The sequence below is a fragment of the Anopheles ziemanni genome, chromosome 3 (genome assembly GCF_943734765.1).
Source record: "Anopheles ziemanni chromosome 3, idAnoZiCoDA_A2_x.2, whole genome shotgun sequence".
Taxonomy (NCBI): domain Eukaryota; kingdom Metazoa; phylum Arthropoda; class Insecta; order Diptera; family Culicidae; genus Anopheles; species Anopheles ziemanni.
The window spans coordinates 409464-427097 of record NC_080706.1 but is presented as its reverse complement, the minus strand read 5'-3'; the positions used below and the strand labels follow the sequence as shown (position 1 = coordinate 427097).

The 17634-nt window shown below is 39.8% G+C and overlaps 1 protein-coding gene across 1 annotated transcript in view; it reads right to left on the bottom strand.

The window, feature by feature from the left end:
* Nucleotides 1–653: 653 nt before the first annotated feature.
* Nucleotides 654–17634, bottom strand: part of LOC131286599 (zwei Ig domain protein zig-8-like) — a 38987-nt gene continuing 22006 nt past the window's right edge. Inside the window, exons 3-7 of the mRNA XM_058315577.1 lie at nucleotides 6582–6748; nucleotides 3374–3584; nucleotides 1126–1253; nucleotides 879–1047; nucleotides 654–787 (exon numbers count right to left, since the gene is read on the bottom strand). Coding sequence (XP_058171560.1) covers nucleotides 654–787; nucleotides 879–1047; nucleotides 1126–1253; nucleotides 3374–3584; nucleotides 6582–6748 — 809 coding nt within the window. The remainder of the gene's footprint in view (nucleotides 788–878; nucleotides 1048–1125; nucleotides 1254–3373; nucleotides 3585–6581; nucleotides 6749–17634) is intronic.

The following is a 17634-nucleotide window of genomic DNA, read 5'->3' as shown; positions in this document are numbered from 1 at the left end:
GTAAATATACTTTTTACAGTCTGTTTTGTATTAAAACGAGATCTATTTACACATCTTACGCTGTACAAATAAGGTGAATGGGATACCACACTCTTTAAACTCTTTCCATAACTCGAACTATCATCGAGCTCAATTTTGCTCGTTGGCATGTAAAGAATGACTCAACAACTTGAGTGAAACTGAATTAAAAGTAAAAGGTTTCAGAGCAATAAGGAAGTTTAGATTAGTTTAAAACAAATGAATATTATGGTCTTATTTTTGATTTTTAATAACAAGCATAAGGTTTATTTGAAGATAGTAAATCATAAAAAATACATGAAACAATATCTAATAGTACAATGTCATTCTATGTAGATCCCCGTCAGTAGATAAGTTAAGTCGTACTGTTGCACCGAAAAGCAGTTTCATTTTTTTTTTTTTTAATGAATTGTAGTTTAAAGAACTGAGAGAGAAAAGGTGGGTTTGTATGCTTTCAATGGCGGTTCAAACGATCATATCATATGAACGTTTTGCATTATAATGATCTGAGATACAGTGAGAAATGGTATTGCATTACAAAAACGGAATCATAAGCACGCACTCTTACGCACGCCAACGCACTTTGTACAGGTAAAACAGAAAGAGGGGGTGAACGACACAACTAGATGGCTTTACTACGTCAGTCGGAAGTACTTCCACCGGATACTGTGATGGTAGAAGAGCAGGATGGTAGAGAGCACAAACGCGACCAAACTGGGCCCGGAGAGAATGGTAGAGATGCCGTGATGCATGGCCGCGGGGTGTTCTCCTGGAACGAACGGTGGCAAGGGGGAGTTTTCCACTAGCATATGTCACCGGAACAGGTATGAGCGGCATAGCGCCGATGGGGTCACACTTACCATTTAGTATGTGCACTCGCACGGAGGCCGGATTAGCGTTCGAGGGTTCGCAGGTGTATAGCCCGGAGTCACTCGCGATCGCCTTCTGCACGAGCAGTCGGCTGGTCGTCAGGATGCCCTTCTCGGTGACGAGTGAAATGCCTCCCCGGGGCGAGTCAAAATTAATGTCCTGCGAAGAGCGAAAAACGTGGTTGACGGGGGAAAACGGAGACCTTTCCAAGATCCCGCGGGGCGGCTGAGTACTTACATCACGGTTGTGCTTCCACACGACAGCTGGTGGCGGCTCGGGAGCGTACTTCACGATGCAGGTGAGATTTATCGTCGAGCCTTTATTGATAAATAAATCAGGGCCACCGTTAATCTCTGTCACTGGTTCTTGAAGGAAGAATTGTTGACCAGAAGAGTGTTGGGCGCGGGTCGGAAAAATGGTTGTATTTGATGAACGCGTAATGGTTCCCAATCAAACGACGGAGTTGACATTTCAAATTATGTTTTCGATGGAACGAAAAAAAAGCAATAAAAGAAAAGGGAAGTTTATTAAATATACATTTACAATCGCATTGGCCACGCAAATACAAAAGACCCACAGTTTGTCCGGAATAAGTAGGGCGGATAGCGGACGATGAAGTTGTTTACCGTTGCTTGATCATAAACGTAACGCTAGAGAAAATTGGACCATTACGTTGCATGAAGATTGATTTTACATGAAGGCAATTTGTGACACTGCATTCACAGTTTATTAAACGACATTGGCTCTACGGGAGGGTAGAATGTAGAGCACTTAACAACTTTTCTTAATGGCAGGAAAAGAAACATGCGTTTCAACCAACTTCAGCGTTTTGATAGAGGCGTAAGGTGTTTATTAATCATTAATGTGGCACTCACGTGACACATTTGCAGAACATTGAATAACCTATTTAGCATTTCACAATTATTTCCATGCAAAGCAATGCGAGCAATCATTGCTTCTTAATGAGCAGAGATTTCCTGCCAAGATGGTCGTTAAAATTTAACGAACCTCAAATGTGGATTATATTATGCCGTCCTTACTTTAATTTTTTTACTGAATTTACCACCAGAAAAAGGTCATTCTCATGCACCAAAATCAAAGAAAGCAATATACCATACTTTTGGCATATTGCTGAAATCTGGATTGCTTTGTTTATGTTAGTATGTGATGATTCTTGTAGCTGAAAGTATAGGCTTACCATACTCGATGGTTCTTGTGGTTCCGTTGTGGACGGGTGAGTGGTGAGTGAGTTGTTAAAATTTATTCCTTCCCTTTCCCGTAACGGGAACAAATCGTAAATCGTGTGGTTGTGGCATCCATAAAAGCAACAGCTACAACCACAGCAGCTGAGAGTTATGTGGTATTTGTGTGCTTTTCTGAGATGAATTTTGAGAAGTCTTGCATGAGTATGGGCACGAGAAGAGTGAATAAAAATACGCCAAGTCCCCGCGGGCTCTAGCTTGAGAACTGTCAGCTGCTTATAATATTGTACATGTTCTACATATTTCATAACATCCGGAAGCCGTATGTTTTCTACGACCTCCTCCCTACAAAAGCACCCGGGACGTCGTTTTACCGCGCCAAGGTTCCGGTTCCGGTGAACTGATTTGTCGATTGCTCCTGGGCCGCACGGGCTGTCAACAGATTCTGGCTCGTGGAAAATGTTATGTTTCATTTGGATCAGTAGAGTCGCTATGGTGGGAGCTGGGTTGCCCATTTTGCAACGACTGGCGCCGGAAACATATTAGAAGAAATGCTTTTAATGTAGCTTTCTCCTCTTCTATCCCGTTAGGCGGTTGGTAAACCACGTAGAAGATACGGAAGACGGCTTGGTCGAAGGACGGTATGTGTATCAAGCAAGCTGTTTTGTACAGGATATACTGAGAATAAAAAAACATTTAAAGGTGGAACATTCAAAGCAAACCGGACTGATTGAAATTAATTTCACCTAAACGAGTCACAAAAACACGGGACCCTCCGACATCTTTTCCCGTTTAGGATTGCTTTTCTTTCTGGCCGTGGGAAACATGTTTCGCTCGCGGAAAGTCACGTTGTTCGAAACGCTTGGAGCAAAAACACCAAAATGAAACATAGCTGCCACAACAAGGCGTTCTGCTATCGAAGGCGCAGGCAACAATGTTAAAGTTCGAAAGTTGGATGGTATTGCAGTTTTCCAACACAAAGACCAGATGATAATAGTTTTCTCTTGGCCAGTTGCTGGCGCAGCATTTGGTCGAGATTGCGCTGGCGATGGCGTCGAGACAAGTCGTGGCAAAAAGTGCACGATAAACAAGTTTGGGGCAAAGTATACAATAGTTGAAGGTTTGCCGCTTGCCGGCAAATGGAAGCAACATTTTTCCCGTTATTGAAAATTGTTTGACGGTATGTGCCCTGGACAGCGCGGGCAAAAGTGAAAAAAAAGCTAGGCCCTGGCCTCGCGGTTGAGTGGAAGGATTGGCGTCGTACGGTGTTACGTAGTACTCACCCACTATCGTGAGATAGACAAAGTGTCCGATTGGTGGCGTGGTCGATATTTGACACTCGTAAATGCCGGAGTCCTTGCGCTGCGCATACCGAATACGAAGGGTCCATTCCTCCGTATGGGGAGAGTGCATGGCCTCGAAGCGCTGGTCGGAGGTGTAAGTGTAGCGGCCGACGGTGAGCAAGTGGATGTCCCGATGTCGAACCCAGGAAACCTGCAAAAAGGAAAAGCGAAGATGGGTAAAGGGAGCGGATGCATCGGAGATCGAAATCGAAACGAATAGAAAGCGGCAACACTAGCACTTCCGTTCCTAAAGCGAAATGTCAGCCAGAAAAGCTAGATTTTTTCCAAAGATTGAGAATCATTGGCAGTGTGGGCTAAACGTTCGGCTAGACGGTGGGCTAACATTGAGCCAAACCCTGAACAGTACAGAGTAAAAGGGAAAAAAAACGACACAGAGCGAGTCGTGAGACAGAAATAGGAGCGAACCGGTCAAAGTAGCATAGGAAAGGTATTGCTTACGTCTCGGAGAAAGACTGGCGTCTGGTTTTCAAATATATTTTCCTGCTGCACAACGGCTCGATTGACGGATATGGGAAAGCATGAAAGTGAGCGGGTTCTTGATGTTGCTAAATCTCGGTTAGTTTCTGCACTTTGCGTTTGCAAACAGCTATTTTGGATACGATAGTGTGTGTATGTGTGTGTGTGTGTGTGTGTGTGTGTGTGTGTGTTTGTGTGTATGTGAGGCCATTGAGCCATCAGGAGGAGTTCGGAAAAGACCAGAAGCTCAAATATCTGCTTTTCGTTACCGTACGGGGGATTTATCCTACAACCGTTCTGAATGTTTGTGCCGGTCGATGAAAGCACAGCAAGTTGGCTCCATGCTTTGCAAGTTGTTTATCGTTCGTAATGTGTGCAGGATTTATTATTTGCATCAGTGAACTGTAGGGCATTTAGTTTTTAAAACAATTCCCCGAATAGCATGCTTTCGTTGAAAGCGGTAAGGGATGATTGAAAAGAAGAGTGATCAAGAGAATTGAATAATTTAATTGAAAATATATTTTGTTAGCTTTCGTATATCCTGTGAGGTAGACTTTTTTCAACCTGTTATGCAGTATTGCATTTCGAATACTTTTACAATTTTACTTTCAATGAATACATAATATTGAGCTTTGATGTTGTAATAAACCCGATTGGTAAGTTCTGTTATCAAACAATATTTTTAATGTTCAACTAAACTACTAACTAACTAAATCCAAAAATCCAATGCTTCTCTGTTTCTCTGATATGAGTTTTAAGAAATTAAATACAATTTTAGATTTATATGGCGGAGTCATGCCTTTTGATATCCTTGCTTGTTTATTTTAAATTCTGCAATCTTAACAACACAGCTACTCCATACCTTCTGTGCTGCTCGGTTATGCAAATATCTCTACCAACCATGACACGGCTTGTTTTCAAAGACTTAAAAACATGTGCCTCCTATTCAGAAAATAGTTAGCAGCCTTGTATGCGGTCATGAGGTTGAAAGCATAGCCGTCATATTCAACTCCTCCTGTGGCAAGTTGGGCCAGCCGCGCTGTGCGTTCTATACAAGGGTGCGGGAATGGGTTTCTGGGCTTGCTATGGGGCACTGTCGAAGCTGTTTAGAAATCTCAGTATCACATCGTTATACTTCGCACCTTCTTTGGCGGTTTCATCGCTCCTTGGCCTGGTGCCGGCTTATTTTTTCTCATTAAGTGTGTTAGACGATGAATTATGGCAGAATAAACTGTAGCACATACACATGTTCAGCGAACCGGTAGCAAGTGTCGACGGCGCACCGCCATAAAGGAAGACAATCACAATAACAATAATAATAATAGTAATAGTAGCTATGATAATAAGTGGGTAATTTTTGCTCTCGCCATGGTGCAACTTGAGGCTACAAGTAGCATCAGAGGAACAAGTGAAGGAACCGACACTCTGCGTTTCCCATAGGAGGGGAGTGAACCAGAACATGAGGCTCTAAGGTTTCTACTATACACTTTCCTGGTTTGTTGAAGCGTTTCCATACGGCCTGGAGCATTACTCGTTATTTAAGCGTACTGCATTAACATGGTGGCATAGGTTACGCATGTAAATGATGGCGATAAAAATACAATTTTCAATCGTATGTGAAATAATTATTTTCAGCAAATTGGTTAATAAGGAGCAGAGCAAAGGGTAAGGATGTTTTGAAACAGCATCAAGTAACATATACTTAGCATATCTACAGTTGGAATAAGACAATTTTACTTTCCTTTAAAAACAGTGAAGTCTTGTACAATCTGTGAAATGAAACAGTATTTATCTACAGTTCTAGGTTTGGCTTAAAGAGTAAACATTACTGCCTTATACAACCATGCTGAATATAATTAAAATTCTCTCTTTGCAGTTTTAAGCAGGGTGTCTGCACCATCTGGTGCTTCCGAATTAGGCTACCATTTTCAAAGAATATAACTGCATTCTGCGGCCAAGGGGAATCCAGTGCACCATCATTAACTAACGCTGATGTTTAGCCATTGCCTACGATTATCCTTAAGGGGTAGTGGGTTGATAATCCCAACAGGATGAAAGCAGACGGGGTGAGTTGGTGCCCCGGAAAATAGAGAGTTAACCTCAACAGGACATGACAAAATAAGATGGTTGCTCGTCTACCGTGGCGCAAGCAAGACACAATGCAGTCAGCGTTTTCATTCGCCAATTAGAGAAGATTCAAGCAGCTTTTGTCGAACGAAAGTAGAAGTCCAGCAAATAATTATCAGAACCCTAATCCAATCTCAAACAGCAAATGACGTTCCTTCATCCTTGAAATTCAAGAAGAATCAACAAACTGCTGTAAAAATGTTGCTTAGTCGTGAACCAAAGATTACACCACAAGCGCTGGATTGCGAATGGAGCCATCATGGTTGTGGTTGTTCTGGTGGATGGTGATTAGCACAATAATCCCGGACATTGACGAAAGTATGCGATTTATCCTGAGTCTAATTAGGATGGCATTTTTGCTTCCGTTAGCCAATTTGGACAGAAGAATATTTACACGGATTACGGAGTATGGCTATGTTTGGTACCTTTGAAAAGGATGTAAATAGACGTCCCAGAAAATGTTTGGTAAAACAGGACGCTTTGGAATGTATTGCAAATCAAGATTTTTTCGAATATATTGAAAAACAAATCTTCATTATCTTACCGTTCGATTGCCGAGGTTTTTCACCTTACAGTTGAGCATGACCGTTTTGCCCACGAGCCCCGTAATGTTTGTTGGGACGGAGGTATCAAAATAAGGCCCAGTTCCTGGCGTTGGCCACTCTTGGAGGAATTCGGTGCGAAACTTTCTCGATCCGCCGACGAGTTCGCCTGAAAAAGAAAACAAGGTAGAATTTCTTGCGTAAGTGCGTATAATCTAGGCAGTGTGTGTGTGTGTGTGTTGCTCAGCGCAAAAATTTGAGCAGTTACTTGAGGTGTTTTCGAGTGTTTCGAGGAAGAGGCAATTGTGTGAAATGCACATTGAGGTACGCGATGCTAACAAATTGAAACATTAAAGTTTTCCGCTTTCTACACCATAATCCCCCTCTACCACCTGCCTCTAGTGGCCGGATTGCTTTCCATAGGGTCGAGACAGTCTCTTGTGCCGTGTCTGGCTTATGTCGATAATTCTACGAGAAGTGGAATTTAAATATTAACAAGTACCATCATCCTGCAGGGCGTTGGAAGCATACATTCACACACATACACAACTCAGCATAAAATCGTACATTCTTGAAGGCGAAAGAGAACGTGCTCTTTCTGCGTCGTTGAGCCAAAGACAAATGAAATGACAGTACCATGAGGAGCTTCATTTTCTCGCCTTACTTTGGGCAGAAAGTTTCCTGAGAATATAGCTCGAGGAGCGCAGTTTCGAAAAGGGTATGGGGAAAGCCAGTCGAATTTTGCAGCTATGTTTTTAATTTCGTTACAGAGGTTCGCCAGAAGGAGACGCATACAAGATATTTAACATAACCATAACCTACATGTTTCATGGGCTGGATAAGACGCATGGCGATGTGTGTTAAGTGGGAATGTGGGGATAGAAGTTGTACTAAATTATTGTACACAAGCGAATGACTAAACCGATTTTAATCTGTTCCTGTTATTCGAGTTCTCGTATGGCATCTCAAGACTGCCAAAAAGTTGAAAAGCATTTTATAAGTTAGCTTTTTCCACCTCAGCGCAGGAAATTGCCCTGAATGTTTATTTCAAAGTTCATTATGGGACACGTTGTTAGCATGCTTGTTTTATGCGAGTCCGTTTGGGTTGGAGTCTAAAGAATGTGTTAGGTGAGTTTTTTTTCTTGCCCTTAGGGATCCTGTTTCGTATGTGAGTGTGAAGTATTTAGGGTTGGTAGGATTCCTTCCAGCATCGTAAGAATCCCGTACAAACAAGGGGTTCCGGCTGCCAGGTATTGGTTTAGAAAATGTTTATGGCTTGAGGAAGGGATGCAGGAATTATACAGATAGCTGCGGATGATCGCCCCTTATTTACGTATCTCTGCCACTTTGACCGGTTTGTATATATCGGTCAGAATTTTTAACTACGTCCTAGGAATGATTGATACGATTTGGTTACTGGAACGGCGTGACGTTGTTAGGTAAATCTCTCATCTGTTGGAACTGAAGGTTCTACCATTTCCGTGAACAGTGAATAGTTAAATGAAAATGCTGATTGCAATCATCGAAAATAGCAAAGTAAAAAAGCACAAAAACATCCCTCATTGTATGCGGAACATAATGGTTCGGTCATTTCGAGCTTGTTAGGCTTTTACAGGATTTGAAGTCGGTCGTTCTGCAGGAAAAGTCACAAGATTACCGTTAAATGAATAAACCGACCCGTTTCATGCAGGCACGGGGTAACCAAGCACTCGCCGAGATTAAATTCCCGACAACGAACGTGAAAGAGGGGATGCTTTCCAAAGGTTGCATGGTAAATTGGAAGAATAAAGGGTACATGGAGAGCGCGGATCAGTAATTGGAAAATCTCTCATTTTGACTTTAGCGACGCATTGACATTTCACCCAGTGCTCAACCCGCAGGTCCCGTCAGATGGTCGGCATTATTTATTTTATTTTAATCTCCATTACCTGCCCTCGCCTCGAGCGATAGCTTTAACATTTCCGGAGGAATTTTGATTCACTATCGATGGTGCTGAATGTAAATTCGGGCTTGTGTTTGGACCCGTATGATTTTGCACCGGCGTGCAAACAACACAAACATCGGCTTTTACGATCTGGCAAGAAACTAGGTCGAACCAGGGGCGAATGCAGTGTAAACAGGTCCCGTTGATAATGAGAATAAACTGCCGAGTGTTGGAGGGCAGGGGTTTTGTTGCTAAGCCAACATCCATTCAATCGCGGAAAATCTCAAATTTAAATCGGATTTAATTTGGGGAAATGCAACCACTCGCTGATTGCAACTCCATGTTTTCACCATCCCCAGGAGATTTTCGATTTTCGAGGCAGAGCTGTATGTGAGTACATTAAATATCTGACCGGTATTTGTGTATGTCCCTAGTGTGCACTTCGATGCTGTTGTCTTAATCCCGCTCGGGTGGAACAAAAAGCATGATATGTTATTTACATAAATTCAATTTTGCCGTTGCGTTTTTATCTGTTAGCGTTTCAAACGCATGTGTGGGAAAACAACATGATGAACAATAAATGTTTTTTCTGAGGCTTTTCCATTCTTAGTTCTTTTAGAAAGGAAAATTTCAATAAAATTTCGGTTTTTGTTGTGTTCAGTTTAACACAAGTTTTAAACGATTTGTTGATTTTTTGCGTTAGAAAGTGTATCACATCATCCTAAAATAGATTTCGGCTTTCAACAAAAGGTAAAACAAAATAAATGTATTTTAATTTGGCCTGTCAAAGAGAATAAAAAATGCCACTAAGTACAAAATATTACGTTATTTATATGATATAATTTGTTAACATAAAATGTAAATAATTGTTGAATGGATTAAAAAAATATTAATGTATACGATAGCAGGTCCTATACAATCCCTGTTAGGCTGACTGGGTATGTAAAATTATTTTCAGAATGCATGCTTACTTTACACGAAGACTGAAAATACACGCGCAAATATCAGTTTTGTTATCGCTTTTATTCGTTTCGTGTTGACGTTAACATTCTTGAGCCGATGCAGATGTAAGCGCATTCAGTGTTGATTTGAGTGTTTAACTGTAAAAAAACAGCACAGATTTAGTGTGTACACCAAAATCTTATCAACAACCATTGTACATTATCAGAAACATTTAACTATTTCCCATCCACTCGCACTCTATATCAGGTGCGCAATTTTTTTCCAAATCTAATTTCACTCATTGAGCAAAACACACATTTGTGCACATTTTGACAGTTGACTGACCAACTGACTGCATTTTGCCGTTTGCAAAAGTTATTTTGCACTACATATAAACTAAGTATTATATTTTTGAATAGTTTTATTGTTTATTAAACATTATAAATTATTCAGTTGGAGGATAACTGTTTAATCAGTCACGAGAGAGAGAGGTTAGGAATAATTGCGAATGCAAGGCACACAAAATTTAGCTTTTGTCACATAGTTTTAAATAAGTTGGTTAAGATGCCACACCACCTTACCAAATCAATAAAGGGCAAATACGACGTCCTTAATTGGTTATTTATTTCGCGCCATTTAACAAAATCGGAAGTTAAAACATCATGCAACAATCTGTAGCAAAGAGATTTGTCAAAATACCACGTTTTCAAAAACCTTTCTCACATTGAATAATAACAAATTAGATGTATTAGATTCAGGAGGATTTGTTAGATTGGATAATGCTGTTGGTACCCTTTTTCATACATTTCTTTGAAGTGACAATCCAACCATTCATTTGTTATACATCCAGGATTTTTTCTTCCATTGGTAGAAATATATGTATGTCACATGTTCATCCATGTGTGTTGGGATTGTGCTTTCACGCAAGGGATCTTTTTCGCTGTGCGATTTCTCCACAAAAGTAACTATGAGTCTGCTTATGCAAGCTTTCCGTTTTTCCAACCGGGTTTCTTTCAATTCCAGTAGCAAGATAAGTAGTGAAATGGAGCAATGCCTGTGTGTATCATGGCAACAACGAATTTGCTAGGATAAATATACACAGCGCTGCTTCTGTTTGCAACAGATAATAAAATATTTGCGATATAAATTCGGCGACATTTATTATTCCTGAGGCAACATGCTATGGCAAAAGCGATGATAGCACAACTACGAAATCCACTTTTTCGTTGCAGGATGAAGGTGTAGGTAGAATGAAGCACAGTGCTTGTCAGATACTCGCTTTGAGCAAGTTGCTACAAATTCACCCTCTTCAAGGCTTCAAAGGTCTAGGGCCCAAAGGGGAACATTGTATTTCTTTGTGACAGGTTCGCATCAAAGTACTAAAAGGTTCATTTTTAAGCAGTCTTTTTACTTCAAACGTTGACTACCCAAACGTTTGAATGCACATACATGGAACATAGATGGGACATGAATAAGAATTTGGTAGAAAACATTTACATTACCGAGAGTTCTAAAAAACTTGCTTTCTTTAATTTTGACTTGTGATTTTTATGTTCAACCCATTTGTCACTTTATGTTTTTTATATGATAAATCTTAAATCTTTTTCTCACGATCTATTTGCGGCTAACATGTTCATTCCGAATAGTAAAACTTGCCTTCAATGTTGTAAGAACATTGTGGACCCATTTTGTATCTTCAATGGAGCAGTTGAAAATGCTACAGCATGTCAAGCAACCCAATGTCGCACTTGAACAATCCCATCACATCCAATCCTGGGGATAATTTGTACTAACCCCGGCGATCTGCTCCAAAGAAAGCCTTTTAATGGCGAATGGCACGACACGTACTGAAAATAAACGATGTGGCAATAATCATAATCATATACAAATTCTCCCAGATCGTTTAGAGTGGGAAAAAATGAAAGGGTGAAGGGATCCTTAGTTACGCAATATGAAACTAGGCAATGCGATTCGGGCTAGCTGAATGGTTTATATTATTATTTTTCGTTCTAAAATTCAAAAGGACAAGAAGTTAAAACTAGAATAATAAAATGAAGCAGAAGATAGCTCCAATAATAAAATATAGACGTTAAGTCAGGGTAAGTCATGTTTCAAATCTATTTATAGATTCTATTAGAAGAACAATAGGTTAAGAAAACAAATTTACTTTTCGAATGATTCTAACAAAACTGTTTTTTTCATGATTCATATAATCACATGAGTTATTTTATTTTCTCATTGTGCTTAACGTGAGATGTAAACAACAAGTGATGCTGGCTTTTTCTGCGTCAGTTTGCGGTGAACGAGTGGAGGCGCCCGGTTGTTTTCGGATATGGACTCAAATGGGTTTTCAGCGTGTGGGTATGGGGAGAGCAGTTGTCAGTAGTCGACTGTTAGAAATGAATATGAAGACATGCTTAAACTGCTTGACTGGTTCTGCTACGTATACCGCATTGTCAAATCAGTGTTTAATTATGCTTTCATCAATTCGTCGTATATACGACGACTCGATACAATAATAGTTGTTTTTAATAATAGTTGACTTGGTCATAATGTTTGTTGCAAATATTTTATGCCAGGTCCATTTAGAGGTTTATTTGTTTTAGATAATATGTTTTTAATGTGAAATGTAATTTAAATCTATAATTGCCCTAAGTATGAAAATCTGTGTAACAGGACTGAGTTGGTTGAGAAATGCTTTGCACATACATTTTTCGGTTGGATAACGTGAGTGGAAATATGATAATATGGTGCATAGTACGGCCTCCTGTACAGGGAAACTTTGATCAAATGAAATGTGAGTGCTACGAAGGGAAAGTTTATTAATTTTGCATTCAATTTCTCACGAACAACCGTGAAGCGAGATTTCAATTAGCTTTCTTTCCCAGCTGGCGATATCGTTACAGATATCGCGGATACATTTAGCTCGGAGATAGCACAGCTGGCACAAGCAGTTCTTTCACATTTGCACTCGAACGATTGTGTATGGTTCACTGCAATTAGTCGATGCAACTATCAATCCTCTGTTCAGGAAAATCCATCCGAATCATGGAAACACAAAATTGCCGCCACTTTGCATGCGCTTGCCGTTTTCTTTTGTGCTTCTGATGAATGACATGCATTAGCGATACGTGCATAGAAATGGAGAATCAACTAAATTTGTTGAACTGATTGAACTTTGAACCATATGTTGATTGCAAGAGAGTATGAAACAAAATATGGAGCAGCTATAGCTGGCGTATCGAAATCGAAGAAGGAGTAGCAAGTAAGACAACGAGAAAGAAAGTAGAAATAAAGCTACTGTTACAGTTCGATGAATCGTTGAACTCTTGGCATAGTATTCAACAATGTTAAAGTTTGCCACTTTTCAGAGCGAAAGGTGACCCATTTATTCAATCTTTGATAAAAGTCAGGTCATGGCTTCGGAATTCTTGAAAAGTTTTTGAGTTTTCAGTTTAGTAAGATTGCACGGAACATTAAAACCATTAGTAGCCGAGCACAAGAGAATCACAACAACTTTGAAATATCGTCGAACGTTTCGGTCAATGGTTTGATAAAAGTTTTACTGGTTGGCAGTAATTAAAGCCACGGGTGACAAGCGAGGCGGTATGGCTTTCTACACATTCAACCAAAACTTTCTCATTCTTAATTCGTTTGGCGTCATCACAGCGAAAGTCACACAACAGTTACACGCGTTACTCTATATTGTTAAGAAAATTAAATATTATTGTAGTTGAGTGTTTTGAATGGTGGTAATTTTTTTATAATTAATTATATACATTTTGTTGCTGTGGATAATTCAATTGAAGCTTACTTAAAGAATTGTAATTGCTGCTATTAAACAGAGAATTTGTGGCTGGTCCAAAAAGGTTTTCATTGCCAGAAGCATGTAAAGCGAATACTATATAAATACTATTTTCGACTGGAAGCTGTATTAAAGAACATTTTGAATTTTAGATTTATGCTAAGGACAATTTGAAATTGATGACTTCCCTGAGCAGTGGATACTTTATAGACTACGTAAGGTGTTTTGAAAATGTGACTGGGACAAAAATGTAGAAAAAAGAAGAGTAAACATTCCTGTGCCAGAACCGAACAGATAAAATCGTATCCATGCAGTAATCGTGCGTAGTTGGCTGCTTTGAGAGGATAAAACAAAAAACTCTTTCGTTGGACTGATACCATAAGGATCAAAATAACTTGGGTTGCTTACGAGGTTCGTATTTTTTCCAGCTCCCTTCAAACCCTAATACCTCTTTGCTTACATCGACGACCGGGCGAGGTGCCTTCCAATGCAGGTTACGGAGATGGTAGCTATTTGATAAATTGCGTAATTCCGGGAGCGAGCCAAGTTTATTACGTTTATGTCTGAGACATTTTCATTTTGCCTGAAAGGTCCTGGAATGATGCGAGTGGTCGATGGTTGATGTGGTTTATTGCGTAAAAAAACAACCGGTCCCAAGCACGTCAACCAACAGTTGCGTTGAGACGAGTCTTTCAAGTTTCAGTACTGCTGTTGTCGATACGCACGAATGCGGTGTGTGGAAATGACGGGCTTAGCTTGAAAATAGGAAATGTCGAAAAGATGTTTTATCTCTATCAATTTTGTTTGTCTCCGTGGTATGTTGTATGCAAGAACTTTTTCCTGAAGCTAGCGTACCGATGTCTTTGGTAAAAATTGGCAAATTGTTGGTTGGTTGAAGCGAGGAAGGAAAACGAAAAAGCCGAATGAAAACAGTAATCAATATAGGAGTCGACCCTATTCGGCATGTTATTTATCTTTTTTTGTAGATGGCTACGAAGCAAAGATAACGGTTTTCTTTTGGCTTTTAGTACGGTTTTAAATAGCATTTCATTTATATGTTTCCAGTACCGGTCATAGTATTAAAGGATAGAACTTCCAGTATAAGATAGCGAGACGTTGACAATCTATTTTATTCTTCATATACTTTTTTCCTTGTTGATATTATGACTGCGGTATGGTGTGGGCTCGCCTGATCTCGTTTGATAGAGTGAAGGTGTTTTAATGATTGGATTTGTAAATATCTTATGCTATGAAAATTAATGAACTGGCTTAGCAGACAGACAGACAGTATTGGCAAAATAATTTTTCTTTAGTTGGTGTATTTTAAAAGTTCCGTCTTTTTTTTGCATGTCCCATGAGGCGCTTACTAGACATTTTCCCTTTGTGTACGTGAAGCGTCAGCCCTCTCGTGCAGGGCAGGGTCCAGTCTCGGTTGGGATACGAACCCAAGCTGACGGGTGAGCCTTGTCTTTGACGATCGTGGTCAGCTTTTCTAGCCGGTGTAAACGCTCGGCTGTCACGGACCCCCAAGCTTCACTTAAGTTGTGTGAAAATTTATTCACTTGTGTACTTGTAAAAGACAGGTGTTGTTTTAAAAGCTATTGGAGCATTGCATGATTAACAATTATTCTAATTAGCGAATTTTTGAGTGGCCAACTATATAATCCACATCATTGGAAACAACGATCGTGTGATTGATCTGGATATACTCGCGTGTGCGGACAGTCACTGTCGCCTTATCCAAACTGCTGTATTTTTTGTATTCCTTATTATAAAACTCTATAAAAATATGCTTTACACACTATAGATTAACCATATTTTACAAAAAAGTGTTGGAATTTGACTCGTTTGAATTTTCAATGACTCATTTAAAAATACTCATTCGTTCAAACCTTGTATGATATGAAAAAATATCCAGAAAATATGTACGTATTAAAAAATAAGTACTATATCGCAAAGTTTAGTATGATTTGTTTCTCTATACACCAGGCTTGAACAATTATTGTAGAATGTGATGAGTAACGAAATAAAAGAATCTCGTTTTGATATTCTCGTTTTGAATGCTAATCTGGTGATGATGTGGTGTGGTTCATTTGATTACTTTGTTTTGTCCTATCCATAGGGCCATCTCCGTACAGCTAGCGAAAAATGTGTGATGTGGTTTTCGTGGAGAACATTCCTCGGTCCCGTTAGGGACTTCAATGTTTCTAGTGTTCCGGGGGACTTCAACCTTTGTGGCTATTGTTGTTTCAGATGTGTAAACTGCTGAATGAGAGTAAATGTAGATCTTGTTTACAGTATGTACTTTATTGAATATAGTATAGTATGTCCCCTGTACGAGAGGACTGACTATCCACGTACAACAGGGAAAGTCTCGTAAGCCTTTAACGGGCAGGCATGACCAAGAGGTCGTTACGCCAAGAAGAAGAAGAAGTATGTGATATATTCAATAAATCGTAATTTTGTTTTTCTAGGGTCGCAGAAATTCACCACCTCGACGGCGTGGGTTCGAATCCTAACCGAGACCGGAGCTTCCCCTGTACGAGAGGACTGACTATCCACGTACACATAGGGTAAAAGTCTCGTAAGCCCTTAACGGGCAGGCATGACCAACAAGTTCGTTACGCCAAGAAGAAGAAGATGAAGAAGTGTTTTATTTAAGCTGCTGCAACCGCATAAAAATAGCTATAAATTAAGATAATCTTGGGTACGTGAGATGCAATCTTGAAAGTTTTGTTAATATAGGTTTTACTTTATTCGGACGATACGCAACATCTAAGCGCCCTGAGCAACTTATTGCAAGACGAACTTTTTAATGAGATTCAAGCGCCTTACATTTTAAATTTGTGGCCATTGAGATTTCTGAATTGAGCAAACCTGTGGGGATCCATCCGTTGGATCAATGACTATTTTTGGTAAGCTCGATTGTCGCTGTAAATTTCGTCGGTATCCCAATGGGAGCAACCGCAGGGATTTAGGAAGTTAGTAGCTGGTCGTAAATTAGGGATGCGATAAAAAATATTGATGTTTAGTAGACTTTTTAAAACACCCAAAATTTCTTACACTTCTTTCACTCATTCATCCGTAATATATTGAAGGAGAGAAAGGGAGCGTGATTGAAAATAGAACCGTGGTGCTAGTCGCATTAAGACTCAGCATGAACACTCAAATCCTTTTAACTTTTGTCGGGCAGAAAGATATTCCCCGTTGGGTGAAAATTGTATTAAGAAGTTTGCTTTAACACCTCGTTATCGAGTCTCTTCTGTAACACGGTCAGATCGAAGTCTACTAGCTAACGAGACAGAGTGAAAAGTGCGATCAATGTGTGCCATAAGAAGCGATAATAGATTGGTCTGGGAGTTGCATAAGTTATATTTAAGATTTTTTTCGTGATTTATATATAGCCGGCGCATATTTGGGTGAAGTAGATAAAAAGCAACGTTCCATTAGAAATTGCAAGCGTGGATAAAGTGGAGAGTATCTCAAACCTGTTACTTGACCATGAAAACTGTGATTTTCTACGCAACAACTAAAGTTATTATTATTTTTACACGTAAAACATGCTCGTCTAAGTAAACTCTTTAAGAAAAAAATCGATAAAAGTACATCAACGCGGAGCTAGCCACGTACGTACATATGTCTTGGATTTAGCAGTATAACAACGTTTACCAAAATGTTGAGGCGTGAAATATGTTTTACACAGATATGCACAGATTTTGATTTATCCGGAAACCGGTAAGAAGGGTGGAAACATTTTATCGTTTTACGGCTGCGATCTGTGTAAAGTTTGCTCTGGATTTACTCTTCAAAAATCCCATCTCCAAAAATTGACTCCGTAGGTATATTTTGATATTGAAAGGTGTACAATGAACTCAATAAAGATAAAAAGGATTTCCGTCTGCAGTTCCTCCCATCCGCCACTGGCGCTACCTCACTAGGCCTCGTTCGATAACAGACGGAGCTCTAGCAAAAGGTGAAAGATTCAAATGTAATAACACACCCGGAGTTAGAATGTAATTTTATTGATGCTTCGTCATCGTGCGAGTGTGGGAAGGTTCATTGTTATTTTATTTGTTCAAAGTTTGGCATGTGTGTATCCCTTGAGCGAAACGAGAGCAAAATGAGCAAAATGGAGGACCTGCTCTGTTTATGTTTATAGAAGGGACTTTCCCACGAATGTCAGCATTTTCCCTCAACCATGCTGAACTTGAGCCTCGTAAAATGAGCGAGAGCGGTGCATGATAAACACCATCACGTATATTTTTTACGCAGAAAATAAAATTTATTTCACAAAACTTCGGTCTAAAATTCAACACCGGCCTAAGCTGCTCTTTATCTAGAGGGTATCATCGTACTTTGGCAGCTTGCTTGCTAAGGTACACAC